The sequence below is a fragment of the Cornus florida genome, unplaced genomic scaffold (genome assembly GCF_030987335.1).
Source record: "Cornus florida cultivar Cherokee Brave unplaced genomic scaffold, ASM3098733v1 CherokeeBrave_3.0.0_Hap2_Chr04, whole genome shotgun sequence".
NCBI lineage: Eukaryota > Viridiplantae > Streptophyta > Magnoliopsida > Cornales > Cornaceae > Cornus > Cornus florida.
The window spans coordinates 104338558-104362454 of record NW_026775574.1 but is presented as its reverse complement, the minus strand read 5'-3'; the positions used below and the strand labels follow the sequence as shown (position 1 = coordinate 104362454).

Here is a 23897-nt window from a genome sequence, read left to right as displayed (position 1 = left end):
GATGTTTCGTTCCTATCTTCTTCTCTCCGTTCTATTCAATTTTGTTGCGTTAGTATGTACAAAATTTACCATTCCAACAAGCAAAAAATCTCTACAACATTTTACCATTACAACCTTTGATTAATTTTGGAAAAATAAATGAGAAAATTACCTTCTTTTTTTTTTTTTTTTTTTTTTTTTTTTTTTTTTTTTTTTTTTTCACTCTGACATAAATAAAAAAAGGTTATCGAAATTCAAGGAAGAAAATTCACCAAAAAAAAAAAAGAATTCTAAATTGGATGGCAATCAAAATTTTCTGATTTATTTATAGATTCTAGAAAACCGAAAGAAAATTTCTAATATTTGATAAGCTGGCATGTGACGCGGGGTAGAGAGGCCTAGGTCAACCGAAAGAATTTTTAATACACCTATTTATTCATAAATATTTATTTTACAATAAAAATAAATTACATATAAAAGGAAATAGTAAAGAAAAAAACCAAAAGAAAAAAAAAAAAAAAAAAAGAGCTGTTGCAGCAGTTGTGGGCCCAGTCATGCCCTCAACACCATTGTTATCTGCTGTTTTTTTTTGGATTAAAGACCATTTTTTTTTTTTGGATTAAAGACCATTGTTCTCTGTTGCTATGTCCTTTGCTATTCTTTCTCTAGATCCCACAAATTGCCAGCCTTATACCAAGCCAAACACTAGCAATACTGACTTCCTGGCTAGCAACAAAGGCCTTATACCGGTTTCTCTAGGGCATCCCCACATAAACAATCTGCCATTTTCAGAAGACGTCACATGTCATTCGAGTAAAATGCCCACACTAGGTAGACATCAACAGCTTTACTGTGTATTATCATAATTTTTGTAGCAAAAAAAGCTCAGAAAACGCTAACAACGGGTGCTTGCAGTGGTGTAAAGAAAATGCTAAATTTTGAGCACCCCCGCACTGCTCTAAAAGTCATTCAGTCGCTCTCAAAGTTTTTCAATTTAATAAGTGAGGGATATAACTGGACACTCATTCAACCGCTCTTAAAAGTCTTTCAATTCAATAACTGAGGGGATGGCGTACTCGACGTGAGATGAGAGGATGACCATCTGGTCTGGTGTAAGTGCTAAAAAAAAAAAAAAAAAAAAAATCTAGCACAGTGTGAAAATAAAAGGTAAGAAGAAGACAAAAAGTGGTCGGTCTCATGCTATTTCTGTGGTAGAAACGATAGAAGCTTTACATGTGGGTCACATGACACCTCCCATTTTCTTTGATTTTTATTAGCTGTCTCCAGGTTATTACTCCGTATATGTCATGTGACCTGTGGCATTGGGTCCACATGGACTATACAAACTTCCCAAATAAGTGTAATAAACACACACACACACACAACACACACACCCCCCGCTGTTTTACGATTCCACCATTTGGCAACTCTAGAACACACCAAACAATGGTTAAATAACAAAACCATGGCACACAGAGTACACACACACACACAGAATGAGCACAATGACAAGGTCCAGAATAAATTGCACAAAAAGTTAGTTAAACAAGTTAACATTGAAGTTAGTGAAATGGCCATTAAGATTCCACCATTTGGCAACTCAATACAGGAATAAGATGTAAATCTGATCCAACTTATATCCTAGTCTGGGTACGTGGTAACACATAGATACCAAACAGACATTGCTATGAAATTTTCCTTTATTGATTTTTAAGAAAATGTCTGAATGTCAAGTGTATTAACCAATTAATAATATTGAAAAAAAAATGTCTTGTACTTGTGGAAACAATAAAATTAATTAGGTCCTGTTATAACACAAGCAACTAATTGAGAATTAGAAACAACATATATACAATGATAAATCTAGAAGGGACTAGGGCTAACCAAAAGCTGTTGGAAGAAAATTGGTGATTTGATTCAACAAGGACCATTACCTAAAACTTGATGGTATAAGTTCGGTTTTGATGCAAGCCTAGTGTTGCAAGACTTGTCAGCTACTACTGAGCTTCTGTATTTTGATTAACCATGTCTTTTGTAAATGCCAACTCAGAAACCAACGCAATATGATCGCTCCCCCATTTCTGAAAATCACAGCCAACAAATCAACCTCTTAAACGTGTCTTACTGAAAACTAATGAGTTTATAATAGCACATTTCTCACACGGTTGATCTTATTTTTTATTTTTATTTTCTAATAGAAAGGTGATATTTCACGAGTATTTTCATATTAGCATATAATAAAGCAATTTTTTTCAATGAGGTGGAGAGCTCTGACATAAACAAGAGCTATGCCTAACAACAATTACAATTGTTGAATACAATTGAATTTCCTTTATATTCATACCAATATGATGTTCTGAACTGTGCCCATTTTTAGTTATGACAACAACCTTTCCTAACTTCATTTTTAGTTATGACAACAACCTTTCCTAAATTTTCTAATATCAAAGTGTTCCGGAATAGGGGGCATTGCTTGGTGCTGGCAACCACTTTGAACAATTAATACCAAAGGTTAGGTCTAATATCTAGTGCACCCCCCTGAGTACCCTCAATTAGAGGGACCACACTAGGTAATGTCCCTTAATTCTTCCAGAATGAATGAAATCATTCCTTTTTCTTCGGTTTTATGCTGTAATGTAGGGGTATGCCCCTCACATCTTCTGTAACGTATACTTTTTTCTATTTATAAAATTATCCCATTCAGGAAAAAATATATATATTCCTGCATTTATGATCTATAGAAATGCAACCTAATTTAATATAGGATTGTGAGTTCGAGTATAAAAAAATGCAACTAAATTATCCGAGAAAAAATAATAATAAATTGTTATATGATTATTTTAAAATCATTCTAAACCCACATCTATTTCCTTTTAAACTTTGGCTGATGTCAGAAAAAGCATATTTAAAACATTCTTACCCCACTAGTTGTTCAGATGTGATACAAGGACACATTCGACTCTATTGTGAATAGATACTGGCATAAAAATGCAGAAGGCAGGATCAATCTCATCATGAGACTCCCCACCTGTTTTTATCTAGTGCAAGGAGATGATCCACAGTCTTCCAAAAACTATTAACAAAGCATAGGTTATAAAATTTCAGGTCTCTGACATAATGATTGGCTACCAATGGTTTTATTACTACATAACTTGCAATTTAGGCATTGATTCAGAGAACTTAAATGTATCGACTTCAAAATTAAAACACTGACATACCTTTGTGGGGAATCCTGTAGTCCACTGCATTGCATGTTTAGGAATAGGAGCAAGAACCCTGACAGTTTGAAGTCCTTCGGAGCGCCTGTGTGTTGAAATGAATTAATACAAAATTTCACCCTACTATACATTGCTTTGAGCTACTTTATTAAGGAAAAAAAAGAAAAAAAGATGTAAGATCACAATCTGAAACTAAATCTCAAATACATTAATGATGTGTCCACAGTACCACAGAGAATGACAGGAACATAGTGCTAATGAGTACTTACCATATGTAATCAACTGTGCCTTGGAAACACCTATTGTAACTGGTCACCAGGGGTTCTCCAATTGGATCTCTAGTCCCTGAACAGTCCTGCAAATTAAATAAGTATGAAACTCCATATTTACAAATTAAGAAATGTCAATTTTATTTGAGTAAATTAACCTGACCTCCCTAGAGGTTTGGGTTAATTACCTTCAACTTAAACTTCTGGAAACAAAAAAAATAATAATAGTAAACCTCCCTTGAGGTTTGTTTGAAATAACTTCAACGTCCCCTACCATTAGTTGACCGCTAGTCCAGTTAAAAGCCGGTTAAAGAAATAAAATGAGATGCTAAAACTACCCTTCTGTGCAGCTAAATGACTAAATGAACCTTATAGACTATTTTAAATGACCATTTCAACAATAATTATTTGGACCAAAATACCCTCGTATGTCAACACTTTTAATTAAAAGGAAACTCATTTGAAAATACCCTCGTAGACCTTTTCCCTTCAGTTCTTTCTCATTTTCTCTCTATTGTCTTCTTTCCTCTCTTGTTTCAATAACCCAATTCATAGTACCACCACCGGTACCACCGCTGCGGCCGCCGCCACCACAGAACCATATCAATGAGAAGTGCAGTGCTCCTATGCAGTTTGGTGACATGTTTGAACTTGTACAGTGGAAACACAAATCCAGTTGATCATCTATGTCATTTCTGGAAAGTTATAACTATGAGTCATATGAGGGACTCTTATGTGGACTGTTCTAATTTAGCTCAGAGAGAACAACTTAATCATGGTTCCATATGCTTGTTGAGAATTTTATTCAGCTTTGGCGAAGCATGATTACCCATTTCATTTGCAGTTTAACGTATACAAAAGATGTTAGCCACTTATGCAAATCCAGAAAAAGGAAAAGAAAAAGTCTTGAGAGACTTAATTTCATTTGGAAAAACTCTGAGATGCAGAAGTGAAGGCATGAAGTGGACAGGGTTGAGAAATTTGGATAAAGTTTTATGCTGTGTTCGGTAGGAAGGAAGGAAGATCTGTGAAGAGAAAATAGGAAGGAATGAACTTCGTTTGTTCGATAGAGATGATACAAGGAAAGAAAGGAGAATAGGAAGGATGACTCATCCTTCCACCTTTACAAATTTTCATCTGCCCCGCCCAAAAGTGGGCGGAAGAAAGGAGGGAAGACAAGTGGAATATTATAGAAGTTTTAGATTAAATACTACCCTAAATTTTACAAGTTTTAAATTACAGTACTATCCTCTATAAATTATAATATTATAAATAATATTGGATATAATGGTAAAAACAATTAAAACTTTCTCTTTCCTTATCTCTTAACGAACATGGTAAATTAAGAGTTTATTCTCCTCTTATATCCAACCGAACAGAAAGAAGGAAATACACAATCTCTTCCCTGGGGATGTCTTATCCATCCCTTCTTCTCTCTCTTCCATCCAATTTTTTTTTCTTTCCTACCAAACAGAGCATTAGAGAAAATAAGGAGGTTATGTGAGGGGATAATTGTCATTTTGATTTTTTTTTTTTTTTTTTTTTTTTTTTTAATTCAAAAACTACTACAATAACTTAGGGGTGAAAATGTCAATGAGGTGACTAATTTAACACCATTAATCCAACAAACCCAGCCAGTAGGTTTCAGAGTTTTGTTTTTGCAAAATTTTAATCTGATAGTATTTAAGGCAATCCTCAGAGAGCATCAGAATAGTTTACCCACTTTATTTTTAGTATGTCAAAAGGGAAGATTAAGTAGCAGAAAGAGGAAAACATTTGAGTTGATGACCTACCTCAACTTCTGCATACGTGCTTCTCAGCTTCAGAGGATGTTCCATAAGTGTACAGTCTGCATTACCTGTTGCAGTTTCTATCTCCATTGGAGTCCATGCTGATGGATCATAAGCAGTTCTAAATGCATCAACAGACACATTATCCATGCTAGGAGAATCCTCATCACCAAGAGGATGCAAATGTTGGCTTTGGGGTATAGCAACATTTCCCCCCGATGACTCATTTGATTCCACAAAGTCAGATCCTACAAATTGATTTAAGTCAGACGGAAAGGGACTGCCATCAGCGTTGTGTAGCGCAGATAAGAATGTGGTACAATCTTCACCTATGCTCTCATCTTCCTGCTTAACTTCATCTAGCTCATCATGGGTTAAATTCTTCTTCTTTTCATTCGCCACAAAGTCATTGCTTGTAGATTCATAGCCTTCGCATAAGCCAGAAGGGCTACCCTTGTAATTGGCAACTGAAAGAGATGACAAATTTTCTGAGCTTCCAAGAGGAGAGACTTCTACAGCATTGGGAAATGAAGTCTCTTGGAATAGCTCAGATGAAGCAGTTGCTAAATCAGAAGCATTTGCAGGCTCAGGATTAATTATGGAAGTCGTAGAATGATTTTCACCCACAAAGGAGAGGTTAACATTATCGCACGTAACACTTCCATTTTCTGTATATAAATTTGAATGAGAGTGTTCACTGAATGAATCGGATTTTGTATAGTTTGCATGTACTTTTTCATCATGTCCAGTCTCAATCACATTAGAATAAATATCTTCACGACAAGAATCTTTATTAGTCAATTCACAAGTTCTATCCTTCATTTCATCAACAGCAAAACCACCTTCGTTGTGAGAACTACTTGGGCCTTCCTTTAAGCAACTATCTGAAACACAGGTGGTCAATTCAGTTTCTTTCTTGCAATCGTTCACGGCATCCTGATGGGTTTCTTTTGTCAGTTCATGGGACAGTGCACTGTTCTCATCTCCATATTGACCTTCAATGCAAGAATAGTCAGACACATTCAACAGATTGCTAACATATTGAGGCTGAGATAATCTGTTTGTCTGTTACCTGAACCATTCTGCTTCTGCACATCTGAGAGGGAATCAGTCTGCCTGACTTTCCTGTCATCAGCAATTGTTGGAGCTTGAACTGAATTATGAACGGATTGGGGCCTAGAATATTTGCAACCTTTACAGCTTCAGCTTTTATAAGCATGCATCAGAAGCCTCTCTAAGGCTCTGACCTAAACAGATGAACATTTTAACCATTAAAAATCATACCCGAAATAAGGACCAAACTGCCCCGGTGCACGAATTTCAAAAGCAGCTTGTCCGGACACCTTATCTCTTGGTAGCTCAGAAAGATTTAACTGCAATGGAAGAACAGTGTTCATTTGAATTTTGAACATTCTAATCAGAAAAATCTATCAATTTTAAGCAAATTTAGAAAAAAAAAAAAATCATTTTACCTTCTGCTCTGCTATATAGTTGTATAACTGACTCTGATACAAAGGAAAATAAGAATGTTATTGAATACAAAGACAACCAAATACAAAGTAGACATTTAAAAATCAACGCAATGGCGTATGCGATGGAAATTGTTGTGCAACAAGTAGCCACAAAATATCTTTTCCAAAATAAAAAAAAAAAAAAAAACCCACTAGCCTCAAAATCTTAAGCTGTTCAGGAATGGGTCAAACAGTGTAAATCAATCTCTCACACTCCCCCTCACGCGTGATCTTCTATCACATGTGGAGAGGCAGACAAGGAAAATAACAGAATGGGGAACAGATAGACACAGAAACTTGAATCCAAGACCTCCTAGGGACCAGAAGTCCAACACTATATTAGGCAAGTCATCCCAATAGCTTAAGCTGTTAAATAATGGATAAAACAATATATTTCAACTTCCACCTCTCAAAAGAAGTAACATAAAAATTCAAGGAGTACAGTAAGCAATTAAATGAATCTACCTTTGGAGTACAGTTAAAATCCCCACAAAGAACAACAGGAGCATCATCCCAAAGCTTAGAAACAGCATGAGCCCTCTCCATAAGCACTCGAATCTGTTCACAAGCAGATATGCTTTACATAGTTAAGTTCATTCAGATATAAAGTTTTATTTAGCTTCATGGATGTTAAGCAATATTGGAATAAAAAACACACAAACTTCCACCTGCAACCAAAACAATTTTTCCACCCCTATTAATTGCATGTTATCAATAGTCATGCAGAACAAATAATGCTTCATTTTGGCCCAAAAATATCTGAACTTTACATATTAACTTTTATGCATATCAATATACCCCAAGGATCTTTACACTATAGTGAACCAATCAAGCAAGGTTCCACTAACAATTTTAACGGAGGGGTCAAGATCAAGCACCTCTAACAATCGAACCGATAAAAATCAAACCGACTCCACATTGCAGCTGGTCAAAAACTTTCCAGATGAACTTGGTTCCAGCTTATATAAATCTCATAAGAGCACAATACCAAATTGACATGGAATAGAATAAATTTATGTAGAGTAGATGGATATTTGGAGTAGAGCTATCCTATATTTTTTTCATAAAACATGGAATAAAAAACTCGACACGATATCTGTTTGAAAACCTTTAATAAGGCTTAAAACTCCACTTCGAAGAAAACAAACATGAAAGCTTGCAAGTTGCAGTGGAAAATTGTTAAAGATATAAAAGAAATATACAAGTCAGAAATACAGAAACATAAGTAGAATGATAGAAGTTTAAAAGGAGTCATTCACGAAACACTAACGCCAAACCTTGATCGGTGGATATGCCTTGACAATACGTGCATTCGGTCCAAGTAATGCTTCAGGGATATTTTTTGATAAGCAAGAATATATTAAAGGCGCTCAAAAGGGGAGCACTCCCAAGAGAATACACAAGGCGCCAAAGGCTGCCACTATAATTTCAAGCTATCCACAATGCTTCAAGGATATATGTAATTATTATGATAATTGTGAAATGTGATAAGCTACCTATGTTCACAAGACAGATCATGTAATGCATGTGTTATTATTTTCCCACCAAAAATATATATATTTATTGGTTTAACAGTATCTTATGAGACAAACAAAATAAATAAATAATAAATGTGTTTGTCCCTAGTGACTGAGCATCACTGCCAAAGATAAATTGGGACTGATACGGTTTGGAAGAGAGAGGGTGGATGGGGGAGGAACGGGAAACTAAAAACTTCTTCTTTTGATGACAGGTTTAAATATCGAGTTATGGATTCCAAACAGTCTCTTCCTCACGTCATCCCTTTCAAATGCTATTGTGTTGCAGTAAACATAGTCGTAGTCTTGAGTTCAATTGTCCTCCTTTAAGGCTAACCTCACACGGATTTTCCCTGGATTAAATTGCATTTGACATTGGGTCTACCAAGTGTACAGAGGAGATTAATCTCACCCAAAGGGTGGGAACACCGCTCTAGTCACCAAAAAAATGTGAACAGTTCACATGTGTCAGGTGATTTCTACTTCATCGGTAACCCTGCCCGTGGGACATGGGTAAACAATATCACCTCATTCTGTTAATTCCAAGCAGATTAATGTAGAAATCAGATAAAAATAATAATCATAAAATGTGTAATCATAGGAGAAAAGAACGACAAAGCCTATTCACAAATGGTATATACCTGGCCAAGCTTAATCTCTCCCCTTCTAGGGTTGTAAAGCACGTGAATGTTACATAAGACAACTTTATTAGAACCCGTTGAGCTGCAGATACAGAATACTCAATCTTCATCCAGGAAAACTTATACATCCATAAAGGTTTATGAAGCACTTCATTAAAAGCAAGATGTACATAAAAAAAGGCAACAATACTATAATAACATATTATATTAGGAAAGAAAAGATGTGAGCCTGCTACCATACATTTAACAAATAGTAGTGTTAGGTATACGAGTCGTGTTGGCAATTTCCTACTCAAAACTATGCTTGCAATGTCTCAAATTGTCTTATGAGTACAACTTTTAAAGACAAGGCAGATAAAGAATTGCGAAGAACAAGGTAGTAAGTTCACATTCTCAATCATATCTAGGGCACAAGTAAATCGACCTTAGAAAGACCTTATCTGACAATAGGAGTCATCTAGTTGGCAGAAAAAGCCATGTAACTGCCACCTTGACAATATATATACACACATAAATATATAGAGTGACGAGGGTTACCACCTAGAAAAATGTGGAGTGGTTGGATGAGTTCCCTCATGCGGCATGAATCACTCACAGAGTGCAGGGATAGAACGCCACTTGCATTTAACATTCTCTTGAGATGTTAGCGTTCCTGTTCATCTAAAAGTTTTCAAAGGTCTTTTCTGGTGGTTATAATCTTTCTTCTAACCTCATGGTTCTAGTTTCATTTTGAGGTTGTTCTTAAGAATTGAGGTCCATACTTGTTTCAAGACTTTATATAAGGCCAATGTCCTCCTGAAATTCCATGCCAGGGCCCCATACCTCAATGAGGAAGACCTGTTTTGAGTGAGGAGCACCCCCATTTTTCCAAGGAGGCAGAGCCTTTTCACAGACCTGTTCTCCTCGAGCCAGAAGTTGGAACAAAATATTTTCATGGATTCTATACATTATAGAACATAATTTATGCAGCAAATCTAGAGCAGCACTGAAAATAGTTTACCAAATTAGATCATAACAAGTCGATTTCCCCGAAAAGAAAAATTAAGTGATGGACTATGAAAATGAAAAAGAACTATTTTTATCACTGAAGGGACTCCTCGAGTTTACAAGGTTGGTGACTCTGGCAGGAACATAAACCTTAATTCTGTGTTCAGACTTCACTGTCTTAACATATTTTCAACGGGATAATTCAAGGATTAAATATGCATGTACAGAAACAAAAGCAATGCCCTTCTAAGCATTCGTATTTTTAGCATATATCCAAAACCAAATTCATAGTATGTGGAGTTATATGTTGTTTAGTTGACAAGGTTTTCATTTAAATATAAAAAAATAAAACACAAAGAGAAAATAGTATAGATTCCTACAACAAAAAATTGTTGGTCCTTCCACTATTGCAATGAGCATGGTAAAATAATCCTATTCTTTCACTACTAGCTTTCATTGACAAGTATTCGGAAGAACAGGGGTTCGCTATTTTGTTCAAATATAGGGACTTGCTCTCAATAGGCTTATAAAATTAACTTCCGAGTTAAAAAGGATTGTTGATTTCAGGGTAGCTACAATCCTTGAGGATGGGAATTAATTATTACCAGGAGCAAAATTATAGAAAGCAATATATTACCAAATATCAATGGATCATAAAATAATATAAGCTGGGAGATTTCATTTTGTTACATATACCTACAACTTATGTTTCGTGTCAATTATTTGGTAATCAATAATTCAAGATCACTACAAAAACCAATAACATCGATGTTTCTGACATCTCCACAGAAAGAGGGGAAAAAATTATAATAGGACAACACCACTTATTATTACAAAAGAAATAATCTACAGAGGAAAAGGGAGTTGAATTACCTTGTTGGGAGAGCTGACGTATATATGCTGGGATTCTGATTCACAGACTGTTTGACAGAAAAACAATAATGTAAATGAACAAAAACGTAGTTGAGAACAATAATAATAAAAAATTCTTATTTAATATTGGTATTTCACATTTCCAACAAAGTATCTCAAGATCCAATGTACCTCCAAAACGCAAATCTGGGCAACATTATCCCGTAGTCCAAGCTTCTTAAATTCAATGCATTCCTCGTACACCATCTTGAATCTAATATGAATATAATTAGATTGATTCTAACTAGACAACATTGGAAAATCAAACTTCTCAAGAATAAAATTTTATAGCCTCAGAATATATAGTGTTTTAAAGATACATGTATAAATAAGCAGCTAAATAAATGGTATCTTTGATAGTTTTAGGGTTTCGACATCTGATGGATATTACAAATGGAGCTACCAATTGACTTATTGTAAAAAGGAAATGGTGAGGACACATGGCCGATTTTGATTCAAGAACAAGAACCCACTTGTGGCAGCCCTCAGCATCCATATATACAACCTTTTTCTCTACTAGCAAATAGGGGTCCTGCACCAAAAAAACCAAAGCACATTTAAGAAGACCCCTCTCCCTCTCTGTTTCATCCTCTTCTTCCCCTTCTTGCTTGCTTTAATTCTCTCTACATTCTGTCTCCATCTCTCTTTCCTCTCTATTTCTCGCTTCCTCTACCCCTCTCCCTCTCTGTTTCTTTTTTTTCTTGTTTGTAGGGGGAGTTTTTCTCTATCTTGTGCCTTTGTGATGGAGGAGGATGGTTTCACTTGGGGCTTTTCTCGGGTGTATGGGCTGGTTGATGATGGTGTGAGGGATGGGTTGTGGGAGGAGTTGAGTGGGGTGAAGGGGAGGTGGTCTCTTCCTTGGTGCATGGCAGGAGATTTTAATGTGGTTAGGTCCCCGGCGGAGAGATCTACATGTGGTCCGTGGACTCAGGCTATGATGCACTTCTCTGATTTTATTGATGGCCACCAGCTTATTGATCTTCCTCTTGAGGGAGCTTCTTTCACTTGGTCCAGTGGAAGGGAAGCACCTACTTTCTCTCGCCTTGATAGAATTTTGATTTCCAGTGACTGGGAGGAGAAGTTCCCGGATGTTGTTTAGGCTGTGTTGGCTAGGGTGATTTCGGACCACATCCCCTTGGTTTTGGACTGTGGAGGTTTGAGATCTCGTAGCACTCCTTTCAGATTTGAGAACATGTGGCTTCGTGCGGATAATTTCCAGGTATCTGTGCATTCTTGGTGGGAGGAGAACCTGGTGGTGGGTACGTCGAGTTATATTCTTGTAGGAAAGCTTCAACTCCTGAAAAATAATCTCAAAAGGTGGAATAAGGAGGTTTTTGGGAGCTTGGAGTGGAGGAAGAATAAGGCATTGGCTGATTTTGCTGAGATTGATAAATTGGAAGGGGAGGGTGTTCTTTCTGAATCTCAACGTAGTAGGAGAGCAGCTTATCAGGCAGAATGTGTGGAGATGGAAGTTTTGGAGGAAATTTCGTGGCGTCAGAAATATCGGGCCTTGAAGCTCAAAGAGGGAGACCAGAATACCAAGTTTTTCCATATAACTGCTAATGCTCATAGGAGGAGTAATCACATTGGGCGGATGTGTGTGGATGGTGCGGTCTTGACTACGGAGGAGGAGGTGCGAAGCATTATTGTCTCTTTCTACCAAAGGCTTTATTTTAAACCTCTTTGATGGAGACCACGTCTTGATGGTCTTCACTTTGATTCTATTTCTGCCTTGGAAAGGGATGGGTTGGAGAATCCTTTTTCGGAGGAGGAGGTGCTAAAGGCTTTAAAGAGTTGTAATGGTGATAAGGCTCCAGGCCCTGATGGTTTTACTATGGGATTTTTGTTGGAGAGTTGGGAGGTGGTTCAGTACGAGGTTATGGGCACCTTTCATAAGTTTCATTCCACGGGGCAGTTTGAGAAATCGCTGAACGCATCCCTTATTGCCCTTATTCCTAAGAAGGGTGGTGCTCCTAACATCAAGGAATTTAGACCAATCAGTCTGATTGGGTGCATTTACAAGCTCATCGCAAAAGTCCTTGCATTTAGATTGAGGGAGGTTCTGGATGGAGTTATTTCTGAGTCTCAGAATGCTTTCATTGGGGGTAGACAGATCCTGGACTCCGCCCTTATTTCCAATGAATGTGTGGATTCTAGACTTTGCAGTGGGGCTCCTGGTGTTCTTTGCAAGCTGGATATCGAGAAAGCCTATGATCATGTCTGCTGGAATTTTCTGTTCTATCTGTTAGAGAGGATAGGCTTTGGTGAGAGATGGAGGAAATGGATTGTTTCATGTGTTTCCACTATCAGATTTTCGGTGTTGGTGAATGGGTCTCCTACGGGGTTTTTCGGCAGTTCTCGCGGCCTGGGGCAGGGGGACCCCCTCTCGCCGTTCCTCTTTATTATTGTTATGGAGGCCCTTAGTAAGTTGATGAAAAGGGCGGTGGACTTGGGTTTTATTAGGGGTTTCAAGATCGGCCTTAACTCAGTTCAGCAGATGGAGATCTCTCACTTACTTTTTGCGGATGACACTATTGTTTTTTGCGAGGCAGAGGTGTCCCAGTTGAGCTATCTGAGATGTGTTTTGGTTTGCTTTCAGGCTGTCTCTGGTTTGAAAGTCAACGTAGGTAAGAGTGTGCTTGCCCCTGTGAGGGAAGTTCAGGAGGTGGACACTCTGGCTGCTGTTTTAGGGTGTGGGGCGCAACACTTCCCTATCTCGTATTTGGGTTTGCCGCTGGGGGACTCGGCTAGGAGGGTGGAAAGTTGGGACCCGGTGATTGAGCGGGTTAAGAGAAGATTAGCTGGTTGGAAAAAGCAATATCTATCCAAGGGTGGTAAAGTTACATTAGTGAAGAGTACTTTGTCAAGCCTCCCAAAGTACTTTCTTTCGCTTTTTCGGATTCCAGCCTCTATTGTTGGACATCTTGAGATGCTTCAACGAAACTTCCTTTGGGGGGGGGGGGGTCGTGGAGAGGAGTTTAAGTATCATCTTGTCAGATGGGAGCAGGTTTGCAGGCCTTTTCAGTTGGGAGGGCTTGGGATTAGGAGATTGGCCGCCTTCAACAGTGCTCTCCTTCGCAAGTGGCTTTGGAAATTCGGCAGTGAAAGACATAGATTATGGAGAAGGGTTATTTCGTGTCGCTTTGGGGATGAGAGAGGGGGGTGGTCAGCTAGGCCAGTCAGGTTTGCTAGTAAAGTGGGGGCGTGGAGGGCCATTGGAAAGGGGTGGGATGAATTCTCCGAACATATTAGATTCAGAGTTCGGGATGGAAGGAATGTCCGGTTTTGGGAGGACTCCTGGTGCGAGGATAGGCCATTGGCTCTTGTGTTCCCAAGGCTGTTCAGGATTGATGTTGACAAACATGCTATGGTTGCTAACTACTATCACCTTAATAGCGGGAGGTTGTCTTGGGATGTGCGATTCCGGCGATCTTTTCAGGATTGAGAGTTGGATGATGTCACTGGTTTGTTGGCTCTCCTGTACAGACAGGAGGTGGAAGGCGCTGGTGTAGATTCCCTGATTTGGGTGCCTTCTACACAGGGGATGTTCCAGGTCCGGTCCTTTTTTGTGTGCCTCTCTGGTTTTCATGGTACCACCTTCCCGTGGAAGACGGTGTGGTTGTCTAAGGCGCCTCTTAGGGTGGCCTTTTTTGTGTGGACTGCAGCTTGGAGTAAGATTTTGACTTTGGACAACTTGAGGAAGTGAAGACATATCATTGTTAATTGGTACTGTTTTTGTAAGTTTAATGGGGAGTCAGTGGATCACCTTCTGCTGCATTGTCCTATGGCTCATGACTATTGGAGTCTCATTTTTGGTTTGTTTGGTATTCATTGGGCCATGCCTCGGACTTCTTGGGAATTGTTGGATATTTGGAGGGGCCAATGGGTGAGGGCTCAGGCGAGAGACTTTTGGAGGGGCCAATGGGTGAGGGCTCAGGCGAGAGACTTTTGGAGGTGACCCCTTTTTGCGTTTGGTGGAGCCTTTGGAAAGAGCGGAATAGAAGATCTTTTGATGAGAAGGAGTCCTCCATTGGGGCGCTGAAATTTTCTATTATTTGTACTCTTTTTTGTTGGGGTTGGGGGAGAGATTATTCTTCTCTCGAGGATATTGTGGACCTTTTGGGCTATTTGAGCTCATAGGTTCCGTTTTGTTTTTGTATAGCTTGGGACGCGTTCCCTTTTTGAACGCTTTCTAATACATTTTACTTATAAAAAAAATAAAAAATAAAATCTCTATTTTTCTCTCTTTATATTTAGCCCTCTTTTTCACTTCATTTCTCCTCTCTATTTCTTTTACTTAAATGTATGTCCCATGTAATTTAAAATTCATAATGAAATAGACAGTAAATTGAATGGGTATTTCAATGAGCATATTTCTACACCTCAATTTCATTATTTAAATGTATTATCTCACCTCCACTTCCATTTATCACAGACCAACCTGGGAGATTTGAAGTCCTTAAATTAAAAACAAGATAGTAGCATCCCATCAAGAGTGCCCTCCCTTGTCTCCACACAATTGTTTGGTCATTTCTGTAGACCATCTCTTGTCACGGCCGACTCAAGAAAATATATTCAGCTTCAATATATTCTCTTGAGAACACCCTTTTTTTTTTATTACAATCTTACTTGTCAAAAAATAAATAAAAATTTACACCTTCACTCAAGGTCAAGGACCCTGGCAAAGATGCTTGGAGGGCGACTCCCCTTTGTTTATGGTGGGGCTTGGGGCGCGAGAGAAATAGGAGGTCCTTTGATGGAGAGGAGAGTCCTATCTGGTCTCTCAAATACAACATATTGAGTTCTTTATTCTTTTGGGTTAATGGGCGGAATTGTAAATCTATGGGGGATTTTGTAGACTTTGTTGATAGTTTGATAGTATAGGTGGCCGCTATCAGCTCTCTTGTGTATTCTCTTGGGAGTGCTCCCCTCTTGAGCGCCTTCGAATGAAACCTACTTACATATAAAAAATAAAAATAAAAGCATTTAAACCTTGGCTATTGTGTTCTCCGTAGTGGTTGCTAGTATGTAGGTTAGGGCAAAGGATAAAGTAGAAGCATACCCTTAATAAAAAATAAAATAAATAAAAAATTATGCAGATTGCCACTACTAGTCCCGGCCAATCCAAATGTTTCAATGTTCTAAGGAAGGTGCAAGACTATAAAGCTATTTCATAAAACTAAAATAGCACTAAAAAATTGTACTAAATTAGTAGCATCGAAGACACCAAGTAGAAGGATTAATTTAAGGGTTCCTCTCTCACACATAGACACACACACACACACACACATATTCAAGAAAAAAACTATCCATTGAAATTCAATTCAGAAACTACCTTCCACTAACCTTGTGGAACGATAAGTGAAAATTGAACCCATCATCAGCTCAAAACTTGGCCCCACTTTCAGTGAAAATTTTCTAATAGTAACTATTGTGCAACACCAAACTCACTCGGTGGAGAAACCACATAATTTTCAATTTTCTACACTTAAATAGGGTTGTCAAACAGCCTCTATGTATCAGTACTTCTTTACATTGGTAGTTTAGGCAAGGTCGTCGACATCATCATCCTTGCCTTTATGCTGTACAAATTGGGTCAGCAACATGAATTATCAGTACTTCTTTACATTGGTAGCTTAGGCAAGGCCGTCGACGTCATCATCCCTGCCTTTATGCCGTACAAATTGGGTCGGCAACTCGAATTCTCTTTTTCCAATATTTTCTATCATAAGTCGTATCTCATATTTGATTTAATTTTTTTAAATCTTTTTTTTTTTTTTTTTTCTTAATTGGTACTCACACACACATGCCTTCACCGAGGCTCAAACTAGGGGTGGCAATTCGTGTTGGCGTGTCGTGTTCGTGTCGACACGATTACGACACGGACACGATTAGGGTTGACACGAACACGACACGATTATTATACGTGTAACACGACACGCATAACCTGTTTAATAAATGGGTCAAGATTTGACACGACACGAAAAGACACATTTAAGTCATTTTCGACACGAATATGACATATTTTGCTAAATGGGTCATTTTTTATACGAACACAACACGTTTATCTGACACGTTTAGTTAATCGGGTTAATCGTGTCATAATCGTGTTTACAGGGTCAAACATGAACACGACACGTTTAGTTAGCGGGTCAATCCGTGTCGACACGATTATGACACAAACACGATTAACCCAAACCCTAACCCGCTTATCTCGTGTCGTGTTAGCGTGTCGTGTCAAATATTGCCACCCCTAGCTCAAACCCCTGACCTCCCTTTGGGAGGTTGGAGCCTGGTACCGCTAGGCCACTGGCGTGTTGGTATTTTTTAAATCATTTCGTATCACTTTATTCCATGTTAGTTTTGGTCGACCTCTTTGTCTCTTAGCTTCTATGCAAATCAATCTTCCTTACGAGTTCATCTATAGGTTGCTGTTGAATATACCCATGCCAGCTAAGTCTACACTCTCTATTTTCTCGCTAATAGGCACCACACCTAATCTCTCCCTAATCATTTGATTATTAATCTTTATCTTTCCTAGTTATTCCTAACATCCATCTTAACATCTGCATTTCCGCCACATGAATGCGTTGTTCGTGTTTTTATTTTATTTATTTTTATTATTTTTTTTTTAACGCCCAATATTCCACTCTATATAAGATAGCCAGTCTAATGACTATTCTATATACTTTCCTTTTTAATTTCTTTGGTATTCATTTATTGCATAATTTACACTAGCATTCCTCCACTTTGTCCAACCTATTCCAATTCTACTACTTCCATCCTCATCAATCTCACCATCTTTTTGTATGGTTGATCTGAAGTATGAAAAACAATTACTTTGAGTAATGCTTTGGTCTTGAATTTTTATTGCTATATTATCATTTCCTATAATGCTATTAAATTTACATTCCATGTATTCCATCTTAGTTCTACTAGTTTTTAAGCCTTCTGACTCTAGTGCCGTTCTCCAAGCCTCTAATTTTATTGCCAAGGCTTCCTTAAAATTGTCTAATAGCACAATGTCATCTGCAAATAACATACACCATGGAAGGTCTTCTTGCAATTCTTTTGTTATTTCATAAAAATTATCATAAATAAATATGCCAACTTAGCACCGAACCTTGGTGTAATCCTACTCTTATAGAAAAATCATTTGTTTCCACACATATAGTACGGACTCTTGTCTTAGTATCCTTATACATATCTTGAATACGTTTTATAATTCTTACCAGAATATGTTTTCTTCGTAAGCTTTATAGAATTTATTCAGGATATGTACAAGGATACCATATGTTTGTGTTTCTAGTGTCTGTGTAGCTTAGGCAAGTTAACATCTAAAATTAGCAGTATTCTGCTGCCTAACGAAGGAGGGAAATGATTAAGCTGTCCCAAGCCAGGTATATCTTTTAAATAACAAGGGTTCCTACCCCGTCAGAAGAACCTAACCCCCTTTCCCCACAAAAGGGAAAAAGAAATGGGCTTGCATTGCCTAGGAAAAAAATGGGCATGCATTGGCTAGAGGGTGAACTGGCCCAACCTCAGGCCTGTAGATTAAAGCCTGGTCTTGAAGATTAACTATTTGGCCCAACCATTAGCCTAAAATCATAACCAAAGAACCGTGATTTCCATAAGCTTAGCACAAGCAAAAAAAGATGTGTGCAGCCTTAAATACCCCATATAACAGGCTGAAACCACTCAAATATTAGTCAAGCGAGAACCAACCCTACGTTCCTTGATGTTTTTCGCAACTTATGTGATGCTGGTTAATAGAACTATAAGAGGTGAAGTGTACACACACATTTAATGGAGAAGGCTTAAACATAACTAAATTGAGAGAGAGAGAGGGAGAGAGAGCAAATAAATAGCAACCTTTGAGAGGAACATGGACAAATTCATTGTGCTACTTTAGAAATTAGAATGATTATATCTCAAAGAGAGCAATTCCATTGCACTGCCTTGCCACCGCAGGGGAGAGCACGAAGGTGTTGCCCATAAAACTCGTGTTATACTAGCAAAGTGAGATACTTCTAAAAGCTTAGATGAATAGCAATCATGTTAGAATGAAATTTTTATACGGCAACAACTGGGTCACTTGGATATTCATCATCAATGGAACAATGTTTCAGAGAAAAGAGCAAGCTCAAACAAACCCATTGTCAACACGAGTCTATGAAGAAAAAAGAGTACAAATGAGGATAGAGAAATGATGTGGAATGCTAAATTGTACAGAATGCACTAGAATATAACTATATAAACAACATGATGACCAAAAGGAGCTTAGATGAAAGTAGTGGAAATAATTGTACAATAAGAAGATTTAAGGAATTATGGTCTTAACAAAGTTGAATACTGAAATATAGACTGTGTAGGCAGACAAAATTATTTACCTTGACACACGCCAAAATATTGCACAACCATCAACTGGATCACCAGTTCGCATCTACAAAATCACAAAAGCATATTAGGGTTTTGCTATGCACGAAAATCTCACCTATCATGGAAAATGTCTCAAATCTGCAAGAAAATCAACTATTGTACTATTTTTCTTCATTTTTTTTCCACATTTAAAGGAAGGAAATTTTGTTCTTTAGTGTTTAGTACTTGGAATATAGCTAGCTATTTATCACAGAATCACAAGGTATTATGCTTTCACTGGTTCTGATGAATTCAATCTTAATAGTATCGTTGTGTCAAGTATGAGCATACCCACCCAATCCCATTTTACAAATTGAGTTTTATACAATATAATAACAATCCTGCAACTAATTGTCATATAATGGTATAAATTGCAGAATAGGTGCAGACCTTAAAGTGCTTTATCAAAAACTGTGCATTTGGGAACTTCTTCTTTTTTCTTGTTTTCTTATTATTATTTTGTACACACACACACACACGTATATATATGTATATATATTTGGTTTATATTTGGTGGCTTTGGATTTGTTTTCTGTTTCTTCTGTTCTTAGCTGAAGAAATCTCTTCATGTCACATGATATTGCTTTGTTTCCTGAATAAATTTTAATTTTAATCCAACTATAACCATTCCAATAAAAATAAAAATAAAAATATTCATTCCTTGTAATTAATATGCACCAATAACATTCTCTCTAGGCTCTACCAATGAATGACCGAGTGGAAGTTTGGTAGCTGAGGTAGTATTCTTCTAAGGGATTACCAAAAAAACGAAAAAGAACACGTGCGAGATTTTTAAGACCAAAAACAACATCTTCCCAATGTACGTTACATGGACCCTTCAAAAGTAGGCGAAGTACCCGTGTAGGACACACAAAACTTGGACATATGTATGGGATATGTGTCTGACACTTTTGGCTGCATATACACCTATAAAACATATCCAATAATTTTTTTTATTATTATATTTTAGCTTCAAAACAAGTTGAATACTCATATTAGGCACTATGGTATGTAAGGACATCATTTTACTCTAGAATATAAAATAAAAATACTAAATACTATGAATATTTAGCAGGGCCCAAGTGTCTTTTTGTATAGGGATTTAACACATCCGATGCGTGGATACATAACTGTACCCGATGCACGTAACCGAGTCCAGGTAATGTGGCTCTCAATTACAATCCATCCTTATGTTTTAGTTAATAATGTATATCACTTGTTGATAAAAAGTTCCTCTTCAGAACTTCAGATGGTTGAATGAATGTAGGTACGCAGGATAAAAATACAGCAACTTCTATCTAATTATCTATCAGTTGACACGAGTTCCTGACTGAATCCCACTATCCAAGTCTTTGATCCTTGATCCTAACCATTCAAGTCAAAATGTGGAAACCCTACTAAGTAGTAATAACTAAAAACTGGGTAAAATAAATTGATCTTTGTTTTTTTTCCTAGTTGGTACTCACACACACTGCCTCCACTGAGGTTCGAACCCCTGACCTCCCTTTGGAAAGTAGGGGTCTTGTACCGCTAGGCCATAGGCCTGTTGGTAAATAAATTGGTCTTTGACATGGGTAACGATGTTTCAAAACAGACTCTATACATATACATGTCTGCTCATCGAGTATAGATGGGGAGGGAGGGAGGTATTTACTCTATCAATCCTTAAATAATTGTTAATTTTAACCAAAAAATTACTTTATGAAATCTCAATTGATATATTTTAACTCCTATACATTACATGTGCTCAAAACAACTATAGCATCCTCCAAAGCACACCTTCCAAATGCCGTTGTATCCCCGATGTTTCAACTCATCCTCTAACTCCTGAAATCTATCAACCTCCTGGCAATATAGAAAATGACATCAACAATTATTTCAAAACCACAGAAAAACACAATGAGGTATGGATGAACAATACATAACAATCCACACGGAAGAAAAATACAAAGCAAGAAAAAGAATCAGTGAAGGGGTGAATGTAAAAATTTTATGCTCCTGTACCAGAAAGAAGAAGGAATGAGATGCAGCAGAAACAGACAAAATGTAAAGAAAAACAGAATATTGAAGACACCAAAATAATGGCACACAAAATAGTGAAGGCGCAGACTGTTATCTCCAAATTTTACCCAAGTCCTTCGCTAAAAGGAAGTACACTAGAATATCCATCTGCGACACAGATTTACACCAGTAGTAATGCTTGTAAATCAACCTCGATTATTACCTTAAGCCATATAAAAAAAACCTGAAGCAGGTAGCTTAGAAGCCACCACACAAAAGTTCAATAAAAAATTAACATTGATGACACTAAGAGCCTTGCTGAAAAATTGAGAGGTAGAAGATGACTGTGTGTGAGGAACATATCCATTCAGGAGCAAACATTTTGAATGGAGAGATGTTTGTATCTGTAAGTCACCTAAGTCTGTGGGCTTAATTACTTGGAAATGGAACAAAACCTTGAACTTCGAATATATGTTGAACTGAAAATTATGCGGTAAACATATCAGAATGATAACCTGAAAGCACAATATATCAGCTGACCATAACCCAAGCTCAAAGATAATACTTCTCTTTCGCCACTCCCAGTCCAAAATATGGTGAGGTATGTGAAAGTAAAGTTTGCGCCGATGATTAATAGCCAGATAGTCAGCCAGTATATTGTAAGAGAGGACTGTAAACCGCTCTACAAATCATACCAGCAAAAAATGAGGTTAACACAGAAACAACATTGCGGCAAAGAATAGAAAGCCAAACCAATGTACAACAATCAGAATATCAACAACAAGGCAGTAAAAGTGAAATCCAGTAGTACAACACAATTACGAACACCGTAAAAACTGAATTTTTTCAAATTTTTTTTTTTTTTCCCTGCCTTGGGGACATGCATAAAATACATCCAAAATGAAACTAATTTTATTTCCATACGTATGAACAGCTTAAATTATAAGCTAGGATGTTGGCTTAAAAGCATTAATGACATCAATCCAGAAAGGATTCTCCATATATAGCTTACCTCCAACACATTCCACAACATAACCCATTTCATCTTATTAAACATAATCAATGGCATAGTCCAGTAAACCCAAAAGCAGAAGTTCCCTTGCTGAATGCCAACCATGCCAACTACATGGGGCATGAACAGTTTTTAACCAAGTGTTTCTATCTGGGACAATATATCTTCTATTAAATAACATGCTATCACATGCCATCAACCTCAAGCAACCTTCTTTCCCACCCTGTTCCTTTAGGGCTTGCAACTGAACCTCACCTTTACTTCAATTGAGTAACACGTATATAATTACTTAATAAGATGCATGAACATACCAATTGATGACATCTCCAGCTCTCCATAGCCCAAAAAATCCCAATAAAATTCCCCATTGCTTCACCAAATCATTGTCCTCAATTAGTATACTTCCAACACAAATTTAATTCACTTAACAAAAACTTATGCTTTGCTAGATCATCAACAATAAGGCTATGTTTGGCTGCATGGAATTGGAGTCCTAGAATTGGAATTGGTAGAATTGGAGAAAAGCAACTCAGAAAATTGAACTAAAATTTTCTCCAATTCCAATTTCAAGGTTCCAATTCCATGCAACCGAACACAGCCTAACTAAACTTACTGTTTGGTTAACATTTTGAAAGTACCCATCTTGCTTTCAATCTTCGTAGCTCTGTTCTAAAGGTAAAGATATTCAAACAATGCCAGACCAAAACTATCCTTTACACATCTTTTGACTCGTATCGAGCTCAAATGAGAACATTGTTTGAGGCATTGCGTCAATAAGGAAGAACTAGTAAAACTGAATACTCAAAATCGAAATCAGCGTAAGCATAAATATTAATACCACACTGAGGGGGCGGCCCTGCTCTTGCAAACTCCCAATTCCGGTAATCCAACGGCTTCGAAGGCCTTGGACGAAACTGTTGCGGAGGACGGAACGGTTGATTCTGACCGAAAGGTGATGGTGGAGCCAACGGCGGACGGAAATGTTGATTCTGATTGAAAGGCAGTGGTGGACCCAACGGCGGACGAAAATGTTGATTCGGATTGAAAGGCGGTGGATGATGCAAAGGAGGCCGATAATTAAATTGCGGAGGAGGATTGAAACGAGGCGGAGGATTGAATGAAGGCTGATGCGACCTGTGATTTGCGAAGTTTTCTCTCTCTACTGGCCGGAAACCTTGGTTGGCGTCTCTTACCGACTGGAAGTGAGAATCTCCGGTAACGAACTGGTCTCTGCCATCTCCGAAAGGTCGGTCGGAGAATCCTCTCCGCCTTTGATTTCGACCACCTCTGTACTGCAACATTGGCACAATCAATGGAATTGCTAGTGTTTCTGTACACACATATAGTGAATATACATATATATATATAGTTTTGATGTGAGCTTACAGGAACGCGAGAATACATGGTGGCGTCGGTGGATGCTGCAGCGGCGAGGAATTGGAGGGAAGGAGGAGAGCGCCTCATTGAGCGACTTCTCAGTGACACTGCAGGTCGCTTATACGCTCTAATATATACGCGTTTCACTGTCTATACCCTGTTTGGTGTGAGATAAAATAATGTTGAAAGGCCAAAGTAATAATACTAGAATCTAGAGTAAGTGGAAGGCATTCCGGTTTGTAATGAAAAATTCATATATATATAT

At 37.7% G+C, this 23897-nt stretch overlaps 1 protein-coding gene across 3 annotated transcripts; it reads right to left on the bottom strand.

Annotated features, from left to right (window-relative positions):
• Positions 1 to 382: 382 nt before the first annotated feature.
• Positions 383 to 23773, bottom strand: LOC132304430 (carbon catabolite repressor protein 4 homolog 6). 3 transcript variants are annotated; one of them, XR_009481597.1, is made up of 17 exons: positions 23642 to 23773; positions 23094 to 23547; positions 21759 to 21925; positions 21022 to 21087; positions 19215 to 19267; positions 10957 to 11038; positions 10786 to 10832; positions 8926 to 9007; positions 7233 to 7325; positions 6729 to 6761; positions 6541 to 6629; positions 6329 to 6432; positions 5260 to 6251; positions 3467 to 3552; positions 3198 to 3282; positions 1914 to 2060; positions 383 to 758 (listed from the first exon to the last, which is right to left on the bottom strand). XR_009481597.1 is itself a non-coding variant. In XM_059802100.1 (17 exons), exons 1-17 carry the CDS (start codon positions 23717 to 23719, stop codon positions 1977 to 1979), a joined length of 2514 nt encoding a protein of 837 aa, XP_059658083.1. In that variant the 5' UTR covers positions 23720 to 23773; the 3' UTR covers positions 1662 to 1976. The 3 variants fall into 3 exon arrangements, 2 of the variants coding, with proteins under 2 accessions (XP_059658083.1, XP_059658082.1); XM_059802100.1 differs by lacking the exon at positions 383 to 758 and having other exon boundaries at positions 1662 to 2060; positions 5260 to 5504; positions 5586 to 6251; XM_059802099.1 differs by lacking the exon at positions 383 to 758 and having other exon boundaries at positions 1662 to 2060; positions 23642 to 23772.
• Positions 23774 to 23897: the final 124 nt, after the last annotated feature.

What these genes read in the sequence shown, in the direction of transcription:
- LOC132304430 (XM_059802099.1), bottom strand. Translation starts at nt 23,719, where the DNA reads ATGAGGCGCTCTCCTCCTTCCCTCCAATTCCTCGCCGCTGCAGCATCC. An exon ending in ATATTTTGGCGTGTGTCAAG is followed by an intron (nt 11,039 to 19,214) that starts GTAAATAATTTT and finishes TATTCATATTAG; the next exon opens with ATTCAAGATGGTGTACGAGG. An exon ending in CTACAGGATTCCCCACAAAG is followed by an intron (nt 2,061 to 3,197) that starts GTATGTCAGTGT and finishes TGTGATTTTCAG; the next exon opens with AAATGGGGGAGCGATCATAT.